This window comes from Rutidosis leptorrhynchoides, chromosome 3 (assembly GCF_046630445.1).
Source record: "Rutidosis leptorrhynchoides isolate AG116_Rl617_1_P2 chromosome 3, CSIRO_AGI_Rlap_v1, whole genome shotgun sequence".
Lineage (NCBI taxonomy): Eukaryota > Viridiplantae > Streptophyta > Magnoliopsida > Asterales > Asteraceae > Rutidosis > Rutidosis leptorrhynchoides.
In genome coordinates, this window is record NC_092335.1 from 176,093,031 (window position 1) to 176,115,872 (window position 22,842).

General features: G+C 32.3%; 1 protein-coding gene and 1 long non-coding RNA gene across 5 annotated transcripts; both read right to left on the reverse strand.

Moving 5' to 3' along the window:
- Positions 1 to 6,269: 6,269 nt before the first annotated feature.
- Positions 6,270 to 10,085, reverse strand: LOC139897038 (uncharacterized). Of its 2 annotated transcripts, none has more exons than XM_071879680.1 (4): positions 9,902 to 10,085; positions 8,696 to 8,762; positions 7,426 to 7,681; positions 6,270 to 7,112 (listed from the first exon to the last, which is right to left on the reverse strand). In XM_071879680.1, exons 3-4 carry the CDS (start codon positions 7,679 to 7,681, stop codon positions 7,102 to 7,104), a joined length of 267 nt encoding a protein of 88 aa, XP_071735781.1. In that variant the 5' UTR covers positions 8,696 to 8,762; positions 9,902 to 10,085; the 3' UTR covers positions 6,270 to 7,101. The 2 variants fall into 2 exon arrangements, with proteins under 2 accessions (XP_071735781.1, XP_071735780.1); XM_071879679.1 differs by having other exon boundaries at positions 6,270 to 7,258.
- Positions 10,086 to 12,873: 2,788 nt separating this feature from the next.
- On the reverse strand, positions 12,874 to 15,330 carry LOC139897040 (uncharacterized). Of its 3 annotated transcripts, XR_011776427.1 has the most exons (4): positions 15,119 to 15,330; positions 14,858 to 14,932; positions 14,227 to 14,732; positions 12,874 to 13,333 (listed from the first exon to the last, which is right to left on the reverse strand). It is a non-coding gene; the product is annotated as an uncharacterized lncRNA (long non-coding RNA). The 3 variants fall into 3 exon arrangements; XR_011776428.1 differs by having other exon boundaries at positions 12,874 to 14,726; XR_011776426.1 differs by having other exon boundaries at positions 12,874 to 14,732.
- Between the last annotated feature and the right edge of the window lie 7,512 nt (positions 15,331 to 22,842).

The following is a 22,842-nucleotide window of genomic DNA, read 5'->3' on the forward strand; positions in this document are numbered from 1 at the left end:
ACCAAACAAAAACATCATTTATAATAGCCGAAAACTCATCAAGTGATCATTAAACGTTCATTTTTAAGGTTTCAAGTTCTTCAAATGCAATTTGAGTTTCGGGAAACCAATTCACACATATAATATGCCGTTTTGAAGGTAATGAAACATACATTACAACTAAACACTAATAATTAACATTCCATGGCATTCAAGCATCCAAAAATTCATGTCAAGAACTATCAAACCCTAGTCAAACATCTCAAAATCAATAATCAAGTTCATGAAGTTTTCTAAGGCAACCTACACATCAAATTGAAGCTAGTGATGCTAGTAACACAATTAAAACATCAACTTTCAACATCTAACAACATATGATCATCCAAAATTCAAGAACAACACACCAAAATTCAAGTTCATGCTAGTTACACTAAAACAACGAGATCGAGCATATAAATCATATATTCATGTTAGACTTGAGCCATAGACACTAATTAACACTTTTATAAGTTAAAAACATCAAGAACACAAAATCTAGTGATTTTAGAAAGTTACCCAAATGAGATGAAGTTGGTACCGAAATGAAGAGGATGAAGAGAGGATCACGAATATGTAATTTATTTGGTTGCTAGCTCCCTAATCCGGATTTAGATGATGAATGAATGGAATGGGTGTTTGTGTGTGTGTTCTTGCTAGAGAGAAAGAGAGAGAGGTGGAGGTGATTGAATGGTGGTGATTGGGGTGGACTAGTTGACCTAGTCAACTAGTTTGCCCCGTGTCAATTTTAGTCCCTCGAGTTTAGAAGCGGGTGCGGGATTTAACCAAACGAATATTTTAAAAACGCTCGAGTAGACGAGTGATGTTATCATTAAATAACGAGAATATTATAAACGTTAGTCAACGGAAATTGGGAATTTAAATAGCGAAAGATATTATTTAAAAAAAAAAGACGGTGTTAAAAATAAATTTAACGGAAAAACGCGGGATGTTACATTTTCACTCTTTTTTTCCCTTTTAACCAATTTCCAATTCATCACAAACACCCCCCAACTTTGTTCAAAAATTAAAATCGACCCCCAAAACAGGGGGTAATGTGTCAAAACACATTTTCATAAAAAAATCTTAAATAAACTTCACTCAAATATTCAACGGGTCATATCTTCTCGCCCACAACGAGTTAAATTTTTCCGACACCATCGTTAAACTCGAAATAAATTTATGAACACAATGTCACTAACTATACGCAAAACGGACACTTTTTAAAAAATGCTAAATATTTGAGGTACTTTTCATACACGTTGATTTTTCACTCGCAGACTCCATAACTAGTACTATATTAACTATTATACAAAAATGATGAATAATACTAGGGGCAATTTCGTCTTTTTACCTTCTTTTTTTTACTGTAGCAACGGAATCACTGTAGACGTTAACACTGTAGCAATGGAATTACTAAAGCGACGGAATCACTGTAGCAACGGTACTGTAGCAATTTTTTTTGTTTTTTTTTCGGTTCGTTTACTGTAGTTTTTTTTCCTTTATATTTTTCTCTACCCGTTATAACAATTTTTTATTTTTTTATTGTTTTATTTTTTTATTTTCCTTATATTTTTCTCTACAAAATAACGACTTAATTGCGTTAAATTTATAAAAGTCAACAATTTCATAGCGAAACGCGGAGATATTTAAAATAACATTTAAATCTTTGATGGGTTATAGCTTTTAGTTCGACTCGAGTTGCGCTTCAACGACATCATCGTTAGCCACGAAATAATTTTACAAACTAAACGCAATAAAATACATTGAAAACCGAACCCCCGGCGCGAAGCGAGGGTTCCACAACTAGTTTTGTATCATTTATCGCATTCATTCGTAATAATTATTATTAAAATGTTATTGTCATTCAGAATCATCTTAAATTAGAACTTTTAAATAATTTGAATTTTATAATTATTTAACGTTCAATTATCATGTTTTATCAGACATACACTACCCTTAATCACGAAGAGATAATCTATATTTATTTTAACGTTTAAAAAAATGTTTTATTAAATGTTAATTAAAAAAAGGAGTATCGTTATTTAAGTTATAACTCCGTCAAAAAATTAACGATACTCCATTATTTAAGTAAATCATGCAAGCCTGATCATTGACACTTATATGTAGGGATGGCAATGGATCTAAAAATATTCGAGATCTGCGGGTACGCGAGTTCATGATGGGCGGATAAAATTAAAAAACTTTACCCGCGGGTGGGCGATGGATGTAATCATGTACCCGTTGACGGGTCGCGGGTGGGTGATGGATGTAATAGATCCATTGCGGGGAAAATCCGTAATACCTGTTTGAATAATCTACAGATATACCCATTCTAAATGGGTGGAAATCACCACCTTGAATAAATGGCCAATAGGTAATACTTATTATAACTTTCTACATTCCTCATATCATTTTAGTATCGGACTTTTTAGTTACTAGAGTATCACACAACTACACATTACATGTATTATATAATCAAAGCATGCAGTTCTTTGTTTCGTTTATTAGACTATCTTAATAAATCTAATTTTTACCAATCACTTTAGTAATTCATCAACCTCCTGTGTGATTAGTTTCAGCAACTAAATTTTGTTGTTAATTTTAAACATTGTAGCTTCGCATATATTAACAAAAAACATATAATAAATATATGTTTTCCCAATTTATTATATTATAAACATGAATATATAATTGGATGTTGTTATTCATGTCACTTTGAATTATATAATGATATTTATTTTTTAATACTTTAATTTACATATACGTCATGAATAAGATTCGCGGGTAAATCTGCGACCCGTGAATATCCGTGGGTAAGGGATGGATCTAAAAATAAATCCGATAATCAAGATTCGCGGGCTAATGGATCATCAAAAAATCCGCGGGTGCGGATGACGGATGTAATGGATCCCCGCTCACGACCCGCTGGAACCCTACTTATATGAGGATATGGATGACCTCGTGAATGATGATTCTTACGAATTGGATATTTACTTAATTTTCATTATGTTCGTACTATGATCGTCGAAAATTACTGCACACGTATGTGTCAATTATCAGGCTTGCATATGTTTGTTATCCTCATATAAGTATCAATGATCAGGCTTGCATATGACTTATATAAAAAAAAATGACGTATCGTTAATTTTTTAACGAAGTTAACATTTGATAAAACAATCATTTAAACGTAAAATAAACTTAGATTACTTAAAATAGGAAATCGAGATAAAAGATTACTCCGTATCTTTTAGTAGAATCCTCGTTTAAATTATTTTTTTCATTAAAAGTGGAATGATTAAATAATAGTTTGATGGTTTATGGTTCAATCATTCAGTTAATGTAACATGTTGATGTCTTAATTTGGTTAATACGGAGTATCAATTAGTACTCCGTAATTTTAAGAAAAATTCACTTATGAATCCGTGCTACCGTATGAATCAACGAAAGCTACATCACAAAGAAATGTAATATGCATAAATGATTTAAGCAACATCACAAAGAAATGTTATTCGTTATTTATTCTCCAAAAATAGTATCCCCAAGTTGATCTCCCTCCTCTATATCTCCTCTAAAAATATTGCAAATCCTTCAATATTGTGGTATGCACGCAATTTTTCGCCATATTGATCAACGAGGAATATACAGTCCGAGAAAAGACAGGTGGGACAAATCCTTGAAATCAAGCTATTGCAAATCGTGAGCCCCACAATAAAAATTTAGATGATATTCTTGTTTTGCATACGAGAAAGGATAACATAATGTTGCCAGGCGTCTCTAGTGCAACCTATGACAGTTACAGTCACTAACCCAATACATCTCATCTCGATTAGTCCCACTAATATCGCTTTCGATTTTCCACCAGATCAATTCATCACATGTAATACCCCATCCCGTATCGGATTGTGTAAGAACATTTTTGAGTCCCTTACAAGGTATACCTCATTCTTACCAAACATAGTGCATTATGAGACTACAAGCACATTATATCTCATGATCATTCTCCTTCTACGATATGACGTTGATGTTTGTCTAATTACACCCGGATTATATTCTTTTAATATTTTAATAATACAAGGCGTTTTGCTACTTTGCTCACATTAATATCTATCAACTAGTGGGCAAAACCCGTACGATGCACGGTTTTGTGTTTTAAATTTTGATTGAATCAAGTCGAATGCTTCATTTCCAAAATATATTTGTTTTCAATACGAAATAAACTCAAATAATATTTCCATTTCTACATTGACATTTGTTTATCAAATAGTACTAACACTTAATCTTTACCATGACTATACATCTAATTCACATCATTTAGTTAAAAAAAAAAAAAAAAAAAAAAAAAAAAAAAAAAAAAAAAAAACTTCATTCTCATATACACAACATCACATAAAACAACATAACTTTGTTTGCCTTCAATACTTCCATTGACTTTACAAAGTGTACATAAATATATAATTCCATTGAAATAGCATATCAACATTCATATGTTTGAGAATTTATTTTTGTTGGTTAATGTATGAAAATATATATTCTGTTGGCATATAACTAGTTTATGAACCCTCGCTTCGCGCCGGGAGTTCGTTTTTCAATATATTTCATTGCGTTTAGTTTGTAAAATTATTTCGTGGCTAACGATGATGTCGTTGAAGCGCAACTCGAGTCGAACTAAAAGGTATAATCCGTGAAAGTTTTAAATGTTATTTTAAATTAATAATACATGTGCATCTCCGCGTTTCGTTATGGAATTGTTGACTTTTAAAAATTTAACGCAAAATCAACGTGTATAAAAAGTACCTCAAATATTTAGCGTTTTTTAAAAAGCGTCGGTTTTGTGCATAGTTAGTGACATTGTGTTCTTAAAATTATTTCGAGTTTAACGATGGTGCCGGAAAAATTTAACTCGTTGCGAGCGTGAAGATATGACCCGTTGAATATTTGGGTGAAGTTTATTTAAAATTTTGTATGAAAATAAGTATTTGACACTTTACCCCCTGTTTGGGGGGTCGATTTTAATTTTTGAAAAAAGTGTGGGGTTTTTTGGAAAATAAAATAAAGATGAAAAAAAAAAGGTGTAAGAACGAAAATGCCCTTAGTACTATTCATTAATTTTGTCTAGTAGTTAATATGGTAATGTTTTAATTTATATGATCACCATTATTATGTAAAATAAAATAAATATTTAATTGGACATATACCATATAATATAACTTTTTAAGTGCAATACTTAGACAAATAAACTGAAGGACAACAACTGGATTCTTATTATATTAAATTATTTCTTAAACTTCCTTGTAAAATTACCTTAATCTTATGTCTAATGCAATAAAAAGAAGGTTACGTTGAATACTTAGTAGATTCAAGTGAATTTGTGTATCAATATATATGAATTGAAGTGAATGTACATTTAATTGCTTTGTTTAAAATCAAGCTAAGTGTCTTTAGCTTGCGTAACGATATTTGCACTCTTTGGTGGATTTGGCGCTCGCGTAACGATATTATGCATAGCAACAATGAAATCAAAGTTTCGGATTTATATGATAACATTAGACTAATGGCTTTATTATGGTTAAGGTCTAGGTCTAAAGTAGCTCCTATTCGTAATTCTTGGTACTATAATCCTTTGTAATTTCTAGCTCCTTGCTAGTTTTTTAAATAAAATCCGTCGTTCGAAAGAAAAAGCTAAGTGTCTTTAGCCTATTCTCTTTGAGCTTTAATCTTTGAAACGTCCATTAATGAAATATATTGAACTTAGTATGATATCTATATAATGAGTTAATGCAAGATATATATGACGAATTAATTATTGAAACTATATATATGCATGGTCATGAGTTATATGCTACTAAATTTTGTAAATTCTATAACGGATCTTAGATCAAACGTAGACTCGATCTATAGGCAGGAAACACTAGGACAAGTTTTAATATAATAAACTTAACCTTTGAGATCGAATAATCAAACCTACAAGATATTAGATCGACATTTAGAGTTGGTATTCGTGTTGGGTAGGCTTAGAATCGACTTACAAACGAAAACATACGGCTAGGGTATGTGTAGGTTGAATAACCTTTCAAAGTTACCCGACATCTCTATTTATATTATCTGCAGACACAGTAGGTCAACTATGTCTTTCAGTCGATCGACCGACTATGTTAGTCGGTCGACTGTGATCATTTAACTATTGCTTAAACATTAAACATCATGATTCTTTTCTGAAGTAAACCAAACAAACCCTTTCTAGTTTTTGGATTTAAAGACAATCTTGATTCTTTTCTGAAGTAAACCAGATAAACCATTATAATCACAATATAACATTATTAGCCTGGCAATTTGCATGAGCACAAATAAAGAAGTGACTTAAATTTATGAAAATGTTTGATGTATTCAACACCAAACTCTTTCTTGATCACATACATGTTGTATTACTCAATATATGGCCAAGCTAATATTCTCCCTTTAGCTGCTTGTGAGCCTTTCAGATTTAACTTCAAATACTTAGGCTCCAACTTTGGTTCCTTACAATATTTCTTAATTATCCACAAAATCTTCCACTCATCTTCCAAAACATCAACCTTTTCTTATTCAATCTTACCGGAAAAAACCCACCCGGTAAAACTCTGAACTTTTCTTTCTCTTCACACCTACTGTCTAACAATTCCACATCCATTTCAAAGTATTCGACAAAACTCGGAAGATCTTCATTATTAGCATTTTGATAAGTAGGATAATCTTCCGCTATCGTATCTTCAAAAGTAACATCATCAAATTCATCATCACGGAAACCCTCGGGGGCCTCCTCATCTACTGATTCATCCAATTGATGACTAGTGCACGATGCGTCAGCAGATACACTTGCTTCTTGCTCTAGATGCACCAAAGTGTCCAACTCATCCCTAGTGAGATTGTGAGGGATCTCTAGGAGGTTCAACTAGAATTCCCCCTTTCTTTTGCTTGATTCTGTTTAATGTAGAGTCGTTCATGTGCTTTAAATCAATCACATATTTCTTTGTTTTCGTTAACCCCGAAGCTTGACTGTCTATGATGACTGTTAGGAATTGAGCATACACAAGATGACTCTTCTGCTTAACATTTTTCTACATATCATTAAATATCACTTATGTGAAGTTAAAATCAACATGTAACACTAAAGCTGCAAACATTCCTTGAAATATCTCATTTATTTCATCAAAACCACCCTTTTGTGGACTCAAACAACGAAGTAGGACAAGGGTGAAACATCCTGCCAAATTTCATTTGACGAAATGTTACCAATATGTCCCATACAACGTAACGATTACACCCTCTATAAGAGACGTTTTCCAAAATATTCACATTTATTATCACAAAGTTTCCCTAAAAAGAAAGTTACCGTAAGAAATAATAATTTAAAAGTAATACAGTGAGTACCTGAGAAACAAGTCCTCTTACCCAAAGTGCTAGGTTGCACCGGGGTAGGCTCCTCGGGCACGGTCTCTTCCTTCAGATCCTCCTCTGGTTCCTCTTCATCTTCCCCATCAGTTTCCTCCTTGGAGGGCTCAGACTCCTTCGCGGGCTCAACAATAACCTCCTTTTCAGTGTTGGGTGCCTGAACACCCAGTGGCCGAACAGTCTCCTCAGTATCGGAATCATAATTGCTTATGATAATAGGATTAAAGGCAAGCATCTAACACTCAAGATACATACCAGGTTAGTACACATGCAATATATATATATATATATATATATATATATATATATATATATATATATATATATATATATATATATATATATATATATATACACACACACACACACACACACACACACACACACACGTAGTAATGTAAGAAAATCACATAATGACTAACAGTCAGGTTGTAGTCTATACTCACTAATGCGTCCTAACGAGTCGGTCAGACACACTAATGCAATTCCTAGATCCCTACTACCATTAGCTCTGATACCAACTAAAACACCCCGTTAAATTCCATTTGACAAAATGTTACCAATAAGTCCCACAATATGACGGTTAAGCCCTATATATGAGACGTTTTCCAAAATATTCACATTTATTATCACAAAGTTTCCAAATAAAGAAAGTTCCCGTAATAAATAATAATTTAAAAGTAATATGGTACACTTATTAATAACAATAGTTTAAAATCATTGTGAATAAAATAAAGTGTTTTTTTAAAGAACTAGATCGCCAGCCATGCATATGGAACCTCTAAAGCGACAGAGGAAGAAAGTAGGTAAGTACTTGAGAATAGACATGCTAAAGGTCAACGAAAATTTGGTGAATTCACATGTCTAATCATTTGTAAACATAATATAGACCACGAGATTTCATAGTAAAAGCATTTGTAAAATTTTATATACATTATGAGCATCCGACATAAGAAGCTTAACACATAGTATCCTACATGATTTCCGTTTACCCAACAATAGTGCACACTTACGCAAGTATATCGTACACAAACTAATAAACACATAAGTTATTGTAGTGTGGGGTTGTCAACCCGATAGATCTATCTTTATGATTCGCGCATAATTAATATATTCGAGCTATGTGATTTATGCGTAGTAACTCATGTATATAAAAGTCAGTGTACTCATTTTACATTGTGAAGTAATTTAAACGTTGCATGTATTCTCATCCCAAAAGTATCAGTTTAAAATGGGACCGTGAACTCACCTTTTAGCATAGCAAGCAAACACCAAACGTGAATAGTAAGTATTGAGACCTTCGCTGTGTACTCAACCTGGAGAACATATATAAGCCAACAAGTGTCTGTCAACACAGTCAGGTCATAGTGTAAACAAATCCTATTGCTCGAGTCCGACTCACAAATTCAGTAAAAGTCAACACAAGTCAACCGATGGTCAACTAAAGTCAACACGACCCAAAAATGACTTTTAAAACACATACATGTTTATTATATACTTGTATTGTCCTAGTTTGAGTTTTGTTTAGTTGAACTACTCAAAAATATGTAAAACTCAAAAAGTTGCAAAATGACCAAAATGCACACTTCCGCCATTTTTAGAAAAATCAATTGGACTCCGTTTGACAAACTACCATAGCCAAGAGTTTCCAATTACACCAAAGATACTACACAAAAAGTTTCACAAGCTAACTCAACCTACGCACTCGTAATGACTGACGTGGTTTTGACATTTTAAGGATTTGCAATCAACTTTCCGGAAAGTATGCATACATGACCAAGTGATCCAATTTGTTGATTTTTAGAAAAATCCTCGAAACTCAGATTGGCGAACGAGTAGAGCCGAAAGCTTCTATTTGTCACAAAAATGATGCATAAGTTATTTCAAAAGCTAACTCAAAGTTGAACGACCATGAAAACCGATACGATTTCCACATTCCTCATAACTTTCTACCAGCTTTATTAATAATAATATGGTTTTATAAAACTGTAAAAGCTCATATCTAACTCAAGAAATATGCAAATGACGCGTTTAAAAAGCCTAAACTTATTATTTTTTCGAGGCTACTCAACCGTGAACCGAGAAAACTGATGTGGGATCGCACGCATCCCGAGGTGATACAAAAAACAACCTAGAATTCTATAAAAATATGATTGAAAAAAGGTAAACGTGATTTGGCCATATCTTTTGACTCGTTCGATAGATTTTGACGAAAACTTAATGAAAAGTTAATAACTTTTTGATAGAAGCACAACTATGCACTTACTACCTACCGATCATAACTCAAACATATCAAAAACGTGCAATTTAAATTCGGGTTTTTAACAATATACACCAAACGTTGCAATTAATACCCAGAATCATATATACATGATTAAACTCGAGCATTAGACTAATTTACACTATCAATACATATAAAAATCTAAAATAAAATCTTGGATTTGAAAAGTTATACCCTATATCAATCAATTAGTTATACCAATATGTAGGGGAGTAGGAGGTGAACTATTAATCCCAAAATCAAGCAAGCAATCAAGCAATTTTTGAGGGTGAGAGGGAGGGAGAAGTGATCGATTGTTAGGGGTGCCTGGGGTTGTTGTTCGATTGCAATACAAGGAGCAGGGAATGATTAAATTTATTTTTTGTTTTGTAAAAGTGGAGAATTAACTAAGTTTAAGTTTAGGTTATTATCAATAATGACCTAAAATTTTAATTAAAAGGGTGCCCACTAAATGGTTCGGCCGAATGGCCCATGAGGGATGTTCCTTGGGCTTATTTTAGCTGATTAGTACTTCTATTGTGTAGCCCGTTAGATGTCGTTAACCGAAATCGAAAATCGGAACGTTAACCGAGCGTTTAACGAATTTCTCGAGTTATTAATTAGAAAAATCTATATAAATAAAAGAATTCTAAAAATTAATAATTATATAAATTAGTTATTAAAAATTAATTATCGTGCGTTGCGTTGTCTTAAAAAAATGTTTTCCAGATTTTCACGAACCGTACGTTTTTCTTGTATTTTTTAAGTACTTCCAATTCGAAGCATATAATGATGGAATATGTAGTACATATTAATCTAGTATGTCCATAATGGAACACATATGAATTCATATTATATATGTATATATATCACATAGAATTCAAGTAACGATCGTTAACAATTTAACGAAAACTAACGGAAAAAACAGGGTTGTTACAAAAGGTCAAATAACAGTACCGATGACTGAATCGAGTTCTCTTAACTCCCCCTTTCTCAATATCACCGGAGTAACCGCACCTAAGAATACACCCTCTCACCTTAGTTTTCTTCAGCTGAATGACATGTCATCTCTATCAACAAACCCAATATTCTCTCGAAAAATTTGGGCAGAAACTTTGACATCTGTTCTAAAAACGTTGCTTTTAATTATCTTCTTACCATCTTCATTATCGATAGTAGCATGAGCCCAAAATTCACTTTGATGAGAGTAGTAGGCAGTACATGGAGTAGAGATAGCTTTATAAATTCTAGATCTTTTCAAGAATTGAATGATACCCTTGAAGTCTGTTGCATTAGTTCCACCTTCATCTAGACAATCAAGTAGATTGGTTTCTTCACTTGCTTCAATACCCGACAGAAACTTGGATAGTGGCACTTGAGGTTCACCACCAGATGCTAAAGCAGTGGCAGAACTAGATCTCCGAGCTTCAGACATGTTGTATTAGATTGAAAAAGACTGAATCAGAAAACACATTCATCCAACATAACATAAACGTGAGACTAGATAAACGTGCATTCACAACACATCACAATAAATTTCCAAACTAGCATATTATAAACACCATAGTTCAAAATTTTTAATTTGGTTTCAATTTCAGTATTGAAGTTGAATTCAATTTTCGGTTAAGTTTTGGTCGCAAAATTTTCAAAAGCGAGGAAACCAAACTAAATAAACCGATGAACATTGCTACCTATATCACTATTCTACTTTCTAGTAGGGTTATAACTCTTTTGCCTTTTATAGTAGTGGTATAATTACACTTGTTACTATTTAATAATACCAATAGGGATATTCCCACTCACCATTTGAAAGAATTCAGGACTCTAATATTAACGAGTCTTGTCACATGAGAAAATCATGTTCCAAGTTAGAATGCACTTCTAGTCATGGTCATGATCAAAATAATTTAAGACTGTAAATCAGTTTATATAGTTTAATTCTACACTTGGGTCGAGATTACACCTTACTAGTTTACTAACACCATTTGTGCGTGTGTGTGTCTAGTCTTTATTAATTTTATTGGAGATGTTAATTCTAATGGTGCTAATATTCATAGTTATAAGAGCATTATCTATAGTGATTCGTATACGCACCAACTTCTTGTGAGGCTGAATTTAAGGTGCATATGGCGAAAGTGAGTGAACGATAGTTGGCTCATATATTTTTACTTGTTTATATTTTATGTGCTAGCGTACATTCTTTATTACTATGATAATTTGTATTTAATTGTGATATCAAATGTTTAGTTTCAAGTTGATATACTATATACTCATATTATATCTATCTACTAGCTTAAGACCCGCGAATTCGAGGGATTTTTTTAAGGGTTAAATCAAATTTTATTTGTCCCATTAATAGAATTTTATATAGTAGTTGTTATGCTGATTATGGTATATTAATATGCATAAACGAAATAACACAAAGTTGTAAACCATAATATAACAAAAAGCGAAACTTTGTAGTTTATTTTTAAGTCGAGTTTCTCACAACATACTCCATGATTCTAATCTCTTAACGTGTTGATGAAATAAAGATAGCAAAAGCCATTTGCTTTATTATTAGTATACTTTAGATCTGCTTCAAGGCAACAACGCATAATTTATTTGTCTGCAGCAAATAAAAACCAAAAAAGTTGTTAAAAGTCGCATGAAATAAGTAATTCACATGTGTAAGTTATCAAATAACGTTAAAGATATAACATTTAACTTCTATTTTTTGTTGTTTCTTGATGACAGCAGAATAATAAAAAAGCTAGCAACCGTGATTTTGTGTACTAACACATCAGTAGGCTGCAAAAATGGGTCTAATGGATGAGAATATATCAAACTCGGAAATCTATAAATGATGGCAAATGCTTCACAACTAATGGCTAGCAACTGTTTTTTTTAATGTGTTATAGCTAAAGATAAAGCTTCATTATGTCAACAATTATTTCATGAAATTTAAATAGGTTTATACCTTGTCATATGTTAAATTTTGTCATAATTAAAAAAATCATTATAGAATACCACTTCAATATAAACATTGTTGCATTGTGTTGCATTAGAAACTTAGATAGAATAGGATTCATGCGTTGAACAATTGTATGTTGCATCTCATGCATCGTATAATCTGTAAGATTGATTAGCATACTCTATTCTAAATTGCAAAATTATACTCTGAAACATAATAATCAAAATCAAAGTACTGAAACCATTGGTATTTAACAGTCATAAGTAGCAAATATTAAAACAATCAAACTACACATAACAACCCGCCCATTTTCCACGTCTAACAAATAACAACCCTTTTGGTAATGAGTGGAAACGTTAATATACTACACCTGTGGTCTAGCCCTCGTGTCCGAGCAAAAATTGAGGTCGAAAAACAATAATATAACTACTTCAACTTCGGGTAATTAGCAAATTTTCCGGTCCTTTAATCAATACATCAGTAGCTTAGATGTTTCACTAAAAGCATGAATTCCAATGCATATGGGCTCTGTCCATCGTGAACATAAAAAGTCCTTGTAACTCCATGGCAAGTCAAGATTTGATACGAAAACAACCACAAACACCAAAAATGATATGTGCCTGCAATAAACCTGGGAATGTTTTTGCAGAAAAGGGGATGCCTAAGAAAAGTCCCTGCACCAATAACAAAAGATGCTCAAATATATTTTAATACATATAAACAAATACATAGAGTAATGATACAAACCTATAATAGGTCATATAAGAAAGCCTATGTAGGTGTTATTAAAGATGAATACTTAGGGTTATGATATTTGATAGAAGATGAAGATGGAGGTGATGAAGGATGATGAAATGACAAAATAAATTATGAATGCTTAGCTCTTCGTATTTAACAGTTAAAAGGTTCTTTCTCTCGGAGAATATTCATAAGTGAAGTTGGGACTTTCTCATGGTTCTTTCTCTAGGATTCTGTATAAGTTATAAATAATAACGAAGCATTCGATATCTGATATTTACCTTGTGCATGGTTTACTCGAGTCTCGAAAATCATTACAAGTTCCTTAAAATAACAATCTGAGGCCTGCCTAAAGTTGGAGAAATAGTGCTCACAGGATTTAAATATAATGGAATAAAGTATTTAATCTAATTATTTCAAGGGACCTTGAAATATTCACAACATCTCTTCCATCAATATATGACAGTTCACACATATGGTTAGGAATGTAAATGATTCTTGCATTTTTATGGTACCTGCTTGTTTTCTAATATCTGGACCTAGGTCTGCATCATGTTCTGTTCCCGCATTTACTTTTATTGCCGAAACACATTTCACTTACTCATTTCCCCAAAATATGGGTTAATTTTAAATAATAATATAAGATTTAAATTGGTGAGTGGTCGGAACTAAGATGAATAAATAAACCACAAGAAACTATACGACAATTGTGTTGTATCTCCAACATATATGACAATGCTCTGTTACATAAGAAACATTATTAAATATTATAAATACAATACTGGACGTTGTGAAAAAATCTACAAACGCAAGAGTTAGTTGAACTTACATGAAAGGCTCAACGATGTGATCTCGATGAAAAGTGGGACATTCCTCCAATGAATTTTGCACGATAAAGATACAACACTAGTCACTATCTTAGAAAGATAAGCAAACATTTAACAACATAAATACAATGATTATCATGAGCCAATCAAATTTCGAATATAAAGTTAGTTTAAAATTTTAACATAAATTGAACTCGAAGTGTATAGCTAAATTTCAATCCTTTGAGATGAATATAAGAACAAACGGTTTTGTGAGTACTTGTTTTATTTTGTTTTCAATATTGAAACCCAAACTTCAATTTCAAAGTTTTCAGTTATACGGGTATACACCAGAAAGCCTAAAACCCAAATCTAAAAGTTACTTAATTATATAGCATACAAGACTAAAATCAAAACTTTTCAACAAATTAACCTTAAATATCATTATGTGCTATTACCTTTGAGTTCAATTAAAAAGGTTTTGTAGAATTAAATCACCGCAGGTACCAGTTTCCCCTTCGACCTGAAACTGTTGATCAAGCACATATTAGCTTCTGAAATTTTGTTATTAAATTAGATATAGATATAGATCTTCCTTTTAACATAAAATGAGTGAAAAAAGGAAAAAGCTGAAAATCGAAAATGAGCACTTACCTATCATATTCTTCCCCTTTGTCTTTAACAACATCAGACATTGTTATTCCCCAAATTCAAAATCATCCAGCAACTCTATATTTCGTAAATAAATAAATAAAAAAACTCAAACTCAAATATAAATAATCTACAAAATCAAAATCAAAATTATAATACAAATCCAAATGACATTCAGATGAAATAGTAACAAACTATTTAGAATCAAAAATTAACATGGAATCCAGAATCAAAGATTAACAACATATTTAAAATTAAACGTACCACTTATCGATTTCGATTTTCGATTTCATATTCTTCGTAATGAATAGACTCGTGTAATCCCATGATTTGAATATATTGATTATTACTCAATATCGATTGATAATTTGAATGGATTAGAAGAGCCGGTTATACATTTTTTGGGAGAAAATTAGGGTTTTTCCATGTAGTTTGAACGTGAGTGAATGAATGAATATGTAAAGAACCCATATTTTCTTGCCTGCATCCCGTGTTTTAGTCACAAGAAGTGATTAGGTCATGTTGATTAAAAAATTTGAATGGTTTAGATCAGGATATTAATGAAAATGGAAGGCTATGATTAATAGCTAGAATTTTAGATGATCTATTTTTAGTTTTGTTATTATAATATAAAGAGATATTATCTATATATATTATCTATATATCTTATCTATAATCTATAATAATCTGTAATCTATTTATTTAGAGAAATTTGTGCTGATAGTCCATGTGGTTTGTAGTATATTGCATGCGTAACCAAAGTATCAGTTTTGAGTGTGGATAGTCATTGTGTTTCTCAAGTGGAGCAATGATAGTTCAATTCACTAACTCTGTTAACTGTTCTGTTAAAATATAGTCATGTGCAAAGCATGTGAGGGTATTTTCGGTATTCTATCTCCTACACCCTCATCTTTTTGCCTAACAGTGTGGAACTTGTTCTTTCCTACTACAAAAACTCTAAATATCCAAACTAATAAAATCTACAAAATCAAATTCAAAATTATCCTCAAAATCTAAAATCAAGAACATTACAAATCCAAATTCAAATCCTACATTAATTAAAAACCCATACCTTGATTTTGAAAAAACAAGCGCATTTCTGAGAGCACCTACACGGGTGCACCACTTTAAAAACTTAGATTTTGAAATTTTTGTTGACTTTTTTGAATTTTGAAGATTTAGTTCGAATATGGAAAATCTAAAAATATGGAAATATTGAAAATGACTTCGTGATTATATCTTCAAAATCTCAATCCTTGATTCCAAGTATTCATCATGTTATGGTGATTTTTTATTTCGAAAAAATCGAAACAAAAATCGAATCGTTCATCAATGTTTGTAATGTTTATGTAAAATCTGAGATTGAGGAAGTGTTAATCAGTATCAAACACTACTATCTGCACATTTTCATGGATTTTGGTTGAGATTTGAGGTGTTTTTGCAAAACACCACCGTGAACCACTGCCGGTAGTCGCTGAGTTCGCCGGAATCTGTTGTTGATGAAGAACAATCGGCTGACATGAACTGATCGAGTGATAGAATCTTTGATTCGGCTGAGAAGCTTTTCAATCGGAATAACAATGGTTTGATCGGATGAGACTCAAAAGGTTCTGATCAGATGAAATATTTTTGGTTCGGCTAAAATGATTGTCCGATTCTAATGAAATAGTTTTGATAGGCTGAGAAATGGTCCGATCGGATAAAGAAAACTTATACAGTCGGATGAATTTTTTTACTGGGTCGGACGAACTTTTTTTAGGGTAGGACGAAACCTGTAACATCCCGACTTTTTGCGTTTACTTATTTAAAGTCCGTTATATAATTATAACATCTTCCGTTAATACGCGTTTAAAATATTTCGTTTAGGTAATTCACGCACCCGGTTCAAACTTGAGGGACCAATGTTGTCATTTGACCAAACTCATGACTAGGTCAAAGTGGTCAACTTCATCCTCATCCATTCATTATCCTTTTTCTTTTTCCATTTTCCTTAATACTTTCAACATATTCTCTCAAACTCCAATTCAAAGATTCATCATCCATTTCCAATCTAGCAATCAAACATCAAAACAAATTACATATTTGGAATACTTGCATCTTTCTCTTCGATTCCATACCGATTTCATCAAGTTTGGATAACTTTCTAAAATCACTAGATTCTTTGTTCTTGATGTTTTTAACTTATAAAAGTGTTAATTAGTGTCTATGGCTCAAGTCTAACATGAATATATGATTTGTATGTTTGATTTTGTTGTTTTGAGTAACTAGCATGAACTTGTCAAATGGGTGTGTTTGATTTTGAGATTTGGTTGCTCAAATGTTGTTAGATGTTAAAAGTGCATGTATTAAATGTGTTACTAGCATCACTAGCTTCAATTTGGTATGTAGGTTGACATGGAAAAGCTTCATAATCATAATTGTTAAATTTGTGATTTTGAATTAGGGTTTGATAGAAGTAAAATGGACTTTTAATGGATTGAATGCTTTGCATTGTTATTTGTAAGTGTTTGATAGTATTGTATGCGTGATTACCTACGAAACGGCATATTATATGTGTGTAGTAAGTTCCCGAATCATCTTATGCGTTTTACGAACTTGAAACCTTGATAATGAGCTTTAAATGATCAATCGACGAGAATTCTATTATTGTAAATGATATTTTTGTTTGATGAAAAGTGTTTAGTTGTATTCTTTATTAAATTACCTTTCCAACGATATAGGATACGTGTTTTGAATGTTTTCGGTTCTTGATTTATGTTTGAAAGAAGTTTGGCTCGACACTTAGAAAAATTCAGCATTTCAGCACCTGGAGGACCCAAATTGCGGCCGTAACCCAAGCCATTGCGGCCGTAACCCAGGCCATTGCGGCCGTATCCCACGCCATTGCGGCCGTAACATTTTGGTCTGTCCAAAATTGTCATTTTTCGTTTAATTCTAACTATGCTACGCACCTCCGATTAACATGAAATGTAATGACCCGAAATTTTCCGATCAAATTATACTTATGAGATTAATATTTACATAAATTAAACCATACCACATGATAAGCAATCCAAATTGTTGAGACTTGTGTTTTTGAAAAGAGTTTTACACAACGTTTGACCGTCCAATATGACCGATGATATCACGAACTATATAACATACGATAATTATATGTTTGTGTATATATATGTATTTATATATATTTAGCATGATCTAAGGATGGTTTAACATCTCATTGTGTACTAATGACAATGAGTTATAAGTATATTTTGAAACTACTAACTTAAGTTTTCAAAACGATAACTATACGTAACATTCTTTGATATATATACTTATAATCTATAATGCTTATACATGTATCGTATATATAATGTATTTAATCACTTTTTAAGGACTTAAATACATAAAACAATATAAGTATATTCACAAAAGATAGCTATATTTAAATTCTCGTTCCGTTTCCTCAAGATTTCTATACGTATATCTAGGGTATATGTACCCGTATCATACCCAGCTTCTATACGTATTTACTATTGGTATATACACATCAAATCAACATCCTAATCAACATTATTACTGCCCTAGATATGAGGTAACTAGAATTTGTCAAGTAGTATGAATTATTAGTAAGAAAACAAAATTAGGAATCCTTTTCTTTCTTTATAAACTAAAAACGTTTTTATAAATGAACACCATTTCTTCACTCCATTTTCTCATACCTACACCCTCATTTCTCTCTCAAAATACTCCTAACTTCATACTTGATCATCTCCAAGCATTTTCCCCATCATTTAGCTTTAATTACAAGCCTTAAACACCATAAGAAAACTCTTTCAAGAACATATCAAAATAACCACCCATTTGAAGAAGTTTACTTCCAACCTTTTGATCTAACTCCATCACTCTTTGATTCCAAGATTATTTCTTATCTTTTGCAATAACTTTGTCCAAGTAACTTGAGGTAGTAACCTTGTTCATAATCTTATTCAATTCATATTCATATAGCTATCTTATTTTGTGGTATAAAATTTTAACAACAAGAACATAGTTTGAATGATTTCAAAATTGTTCGCAAACTAAATAGATCCTTCTAACTTGACTTTTAAAACATTTAAAGACCTGTAATATATCATAATTATATGCTAACCTAACATGATATAACTTGGTTTTACAAAGAACAACTTAAAAACTGAATCTACGTCGTCGGAGTGCAACCAGGGGCTGTTTTGGGTTGGATAATTAAAAATTATCTTGAACTTTGAATTAGAAGTTCATGTTCTGGAAAAATGATATTTCTTATGAATATGTTAACACATAAAAATTTCATGGTTTAACTCAAAGTGTAAGTATTTTTAGAAAAATGATCATTAAATGTTGTTTTTATGATGGAAAATGATCACTTTCATAAGTTTCACCAAAGTTTAACCTATAACCTAAAATTTCGAATACAAACTAAGGTATTTTCAGTTCATATTCTTAAAATTAGACTCGATCCAAGGAAGTGGCAAGTTGAACCAACAAAAACGGAGTTGTAATGAATAAACTACGACTAAAACAAGATTGGGTATCCGAAGCTAGTTTAGCTACGAAAATATTTGGAGAAAAAGTAAATTAATCATATCTTTTCTAATTAATATGATATTTTATATATAATTACTTATGATTCGATTTTATATATTTTTGGACCACCCGTAAACAACACGAGAAGATTAATCATAAGACCTCATGATTGTACGCAACATGTCATTTGACAACACGGTACTTTATGTACGCAACATGTCATTTGACAACATGGTACCATGGGTCGAGATTAATTCTGATCAATACGAATACGATGGGGTCTTTATTTATTTTATTTAAGCAACTAATTGTGGACCACTAACATCGAACTTCTAACTACGGACTAAGAAAAATATTAAAAGTATTAAAAGTATATATATATATATATGTAACGATTACTTAAAAAGAAAATATGTTGATATATTATATATATGGTTAGGTTCGTGATATCTATCGGAGACCAAGTTGAATTAAATACCTTCAAGGCAAAAGTGAGTTTCATTTGCTCCCTTTTTAATTGCTTTTGCAATATATATTTTTGGGCTGAGAATACATGCGCTGCTTTTATAAATGTTTACAAAATAGACACAAGTACTTAAAAATATATTCTACGTTGAGTTGTACCACTGGCATATTTCCCTGTAGCTTGGTAACTACTATTTACATGGGTATTGTAAACGCGAATCCTGTTGATAGATCTATCGGGCCTGACAACCCCAACCGGACTGGACGACCAGTATTCAACGGTTGCACAGTACTTCGTTTTGGTGACTACACTTGGTACGGTGTAGTGAGATTTCATAATAAAGGGAATATGCGACGTTGATTAAATGTTAAGTATGGTTACCAAGTGCTCAACCACTTAGAATGCTTTACATACACTTGCGAGTGTATTATGTTTATGATTATGAAATCTTGTGGTCTATTAACATATTGAAATGATTGTTATGATAAACCTATGAACTCACCAACCTTTTGGTTGACACTTTAAAGCATGTTTATTCTCAGGTACGAATTAAGTCTTCCGCTGTGCATTTGCTCAATATAAGGACATTACTTGGAGCCGATCATCGCAATGGGACCAAATGTTGATGACTTCGTCCAGGTGGATTAGGACGGGTCCTTTCAGTTGGTATCAGAGCGGTGGTCGTAGCGAACCAGGTCTTGCATTAGTGTGTCTAACTAGTAGTTGTTAGGATGCATTAATGAGTCTGGACTTCGACTGTGTCTACATGTCAAAAGTTTTGCTTATCATTTCTAGTCGGAAATCATCTGCTTATCATCCTTAGGAAATTACCTGCTTATCATTCATAAGTCTAGACACGTTTTACTGCATTTACTGCATTGATAGTGTATAGACGAATTCTTATCTTAGCATATCTGTTATTGCGAACTTTGACTGATACCTTTTCAAAGATTCTCCGTAATTTACGGGATTTTGGTATTATATATACATATGTAAATTATGTATTGAAGAGTACCAAATCTAACTCCTATAATCTATTCCATACCAAAAATTCATTTTCCCTATTATACAAGATGGATTCCGCATCTAGTTCGAATTCTTCAGATTCCGACAGTTATGCCAATATGGATTTCCATTCGGGCTCCGAAAGCAGCGTCACCGGAATGGATCAACCAATTTCCCATCATCTATTCTGGATGAATTGTGGATGGGTTCGTAATATACTAAATCACTGGAGACAAGAAGAAGGTGATCCATTCCATCCACCAATTTGCCCTCTTGGCGATGAACCTGAAGCACTTACCGGCGAACCTATTCGAAACACCATTTTCTCTCTCATTTCTAGAGTATCTCGTTATGATTATATACTATCCTATATTACAAATCTTGTTCATTCGCTCGCTCCAACCGCCAATCATCCCGGTGTACTAGCAGAAGTTAACGAACTTAGCGCTCGCGTGACGGCTTTGGAGAACATGGTGAGAAGGTTGCAAACACCAGCAGTAGCACCAACAGCATAATCAGCACCACCATCAATAACATCAACAATACCATCATCACCACTAACAAACAACATCCGGATCACACGTCTCGACATCATAATCTGTCCCACAAACATCAACATCATACGCACCATAGATACCAAGGAGTACCAACAATAATGAATGATGAAGTATTGATCCATAACTTCATTGATATTCTGCGAAGAATATGTGGTTTCAAAAAGTTTTAGAGATTTCTTATTCTAGCTCAAACCGAAAAGCAAATGAGATTAATATCATATTAACTCATTAAATTCATGATTTCTTCTGAAGAGAATATATATGTATATATTTTTTCATAAAAATTGTAATTAAAAGTTCTTTTGTACAAAATATTAATGGTGAAATTTTTTTTTAACGGGTAGGTAATACCCGAGGAATAATTAGATTTCATCTTAATAAGTTACATTGTACATTCGTCGAAGCTGATTCAACAGTCATTTACTATCCTACTTACAACCACCGATATACGTATCCATTCATCGTAGAATAACCATTTTCATTCAATTTCATATTTGGATTTTGACTTCCCAGAATCCAACAAGTGGCATATGAAGAAAACATATGACAAAATAAAATCTGTTAGAAACAAACAAATTAACTATGAAAAATTTTGTTAAGAATCCACGCTAACTGTTCCATCTAACTATTCCTAGCTAACTGATTACATTTTATTTATCGCAGTTTATTTATCGCAATTTAATTATCGCACTTTTATTTATCGTCATTTAATTTCTGTAATTATTTTACGCACTTTAAATATCGGGACACGTATACAATGTTTTGACATATCATATCGACGCATCTATATATATTATTTGGAATCACCATAGACACTCTATATGCAGTAATGATCGAGTTCTCTATACAGGGTTGAGGATGATTCTACAATAATATATATAGTTTGAGTTATGATCGAGTCTGAGAGGTATATGGGTCACGACACGTATTAATTAATTCGTATATTATATATTAAACTATATATGAATTATTGGACTGTTACTGTGGACTATCGACTGTGGACTAATGACATTGGACAATTAAAATGAATTAAAATATTGATTATAACATATGAAACTAAACATTTCTTCAAGATTGCCACTTGATTTCATCTTAAACCTCATTGTATCTCGACGATTACAATCAGCGTTCAAATCTATCATGAATCTTAAAAACACCTCAATCGAGAGGATAAACCAACCGCACTTCATCTACGGAAGAAAAGATTGATGCATATAGTTATGCACCTGAAAAAACCCTCGAAAACTGAGTAAACGTTTGACACGTATCTGTTCTAGTTCCTTTGACATTGTTATTACCGAAGATCGTTTTGCAATCCCTTTCCAAAGTAGCTAATTTTGTCACAGCTCCAGCAAGTCAACTCCGACTTTTCATCCGAAACAACTTTATTATAACCGCGATATATATGCGTATTCTTT

Coding starts and splice junctions, on each gene's coding strand:
- LOC139897038 (XM_071879679.1), bottom strand. CDS start 7,681: ATGCTTGCCTTTAATCCTATTATCATAAGCAATTATGATTCCGATACT. Junction 7,259..7,425: donor TAAGAGGACTTGTTTCTCAG/GTACTCACTGTA, acceptor GAAATTTGGCAG/GATGTTTCACCCTTGTCCTA.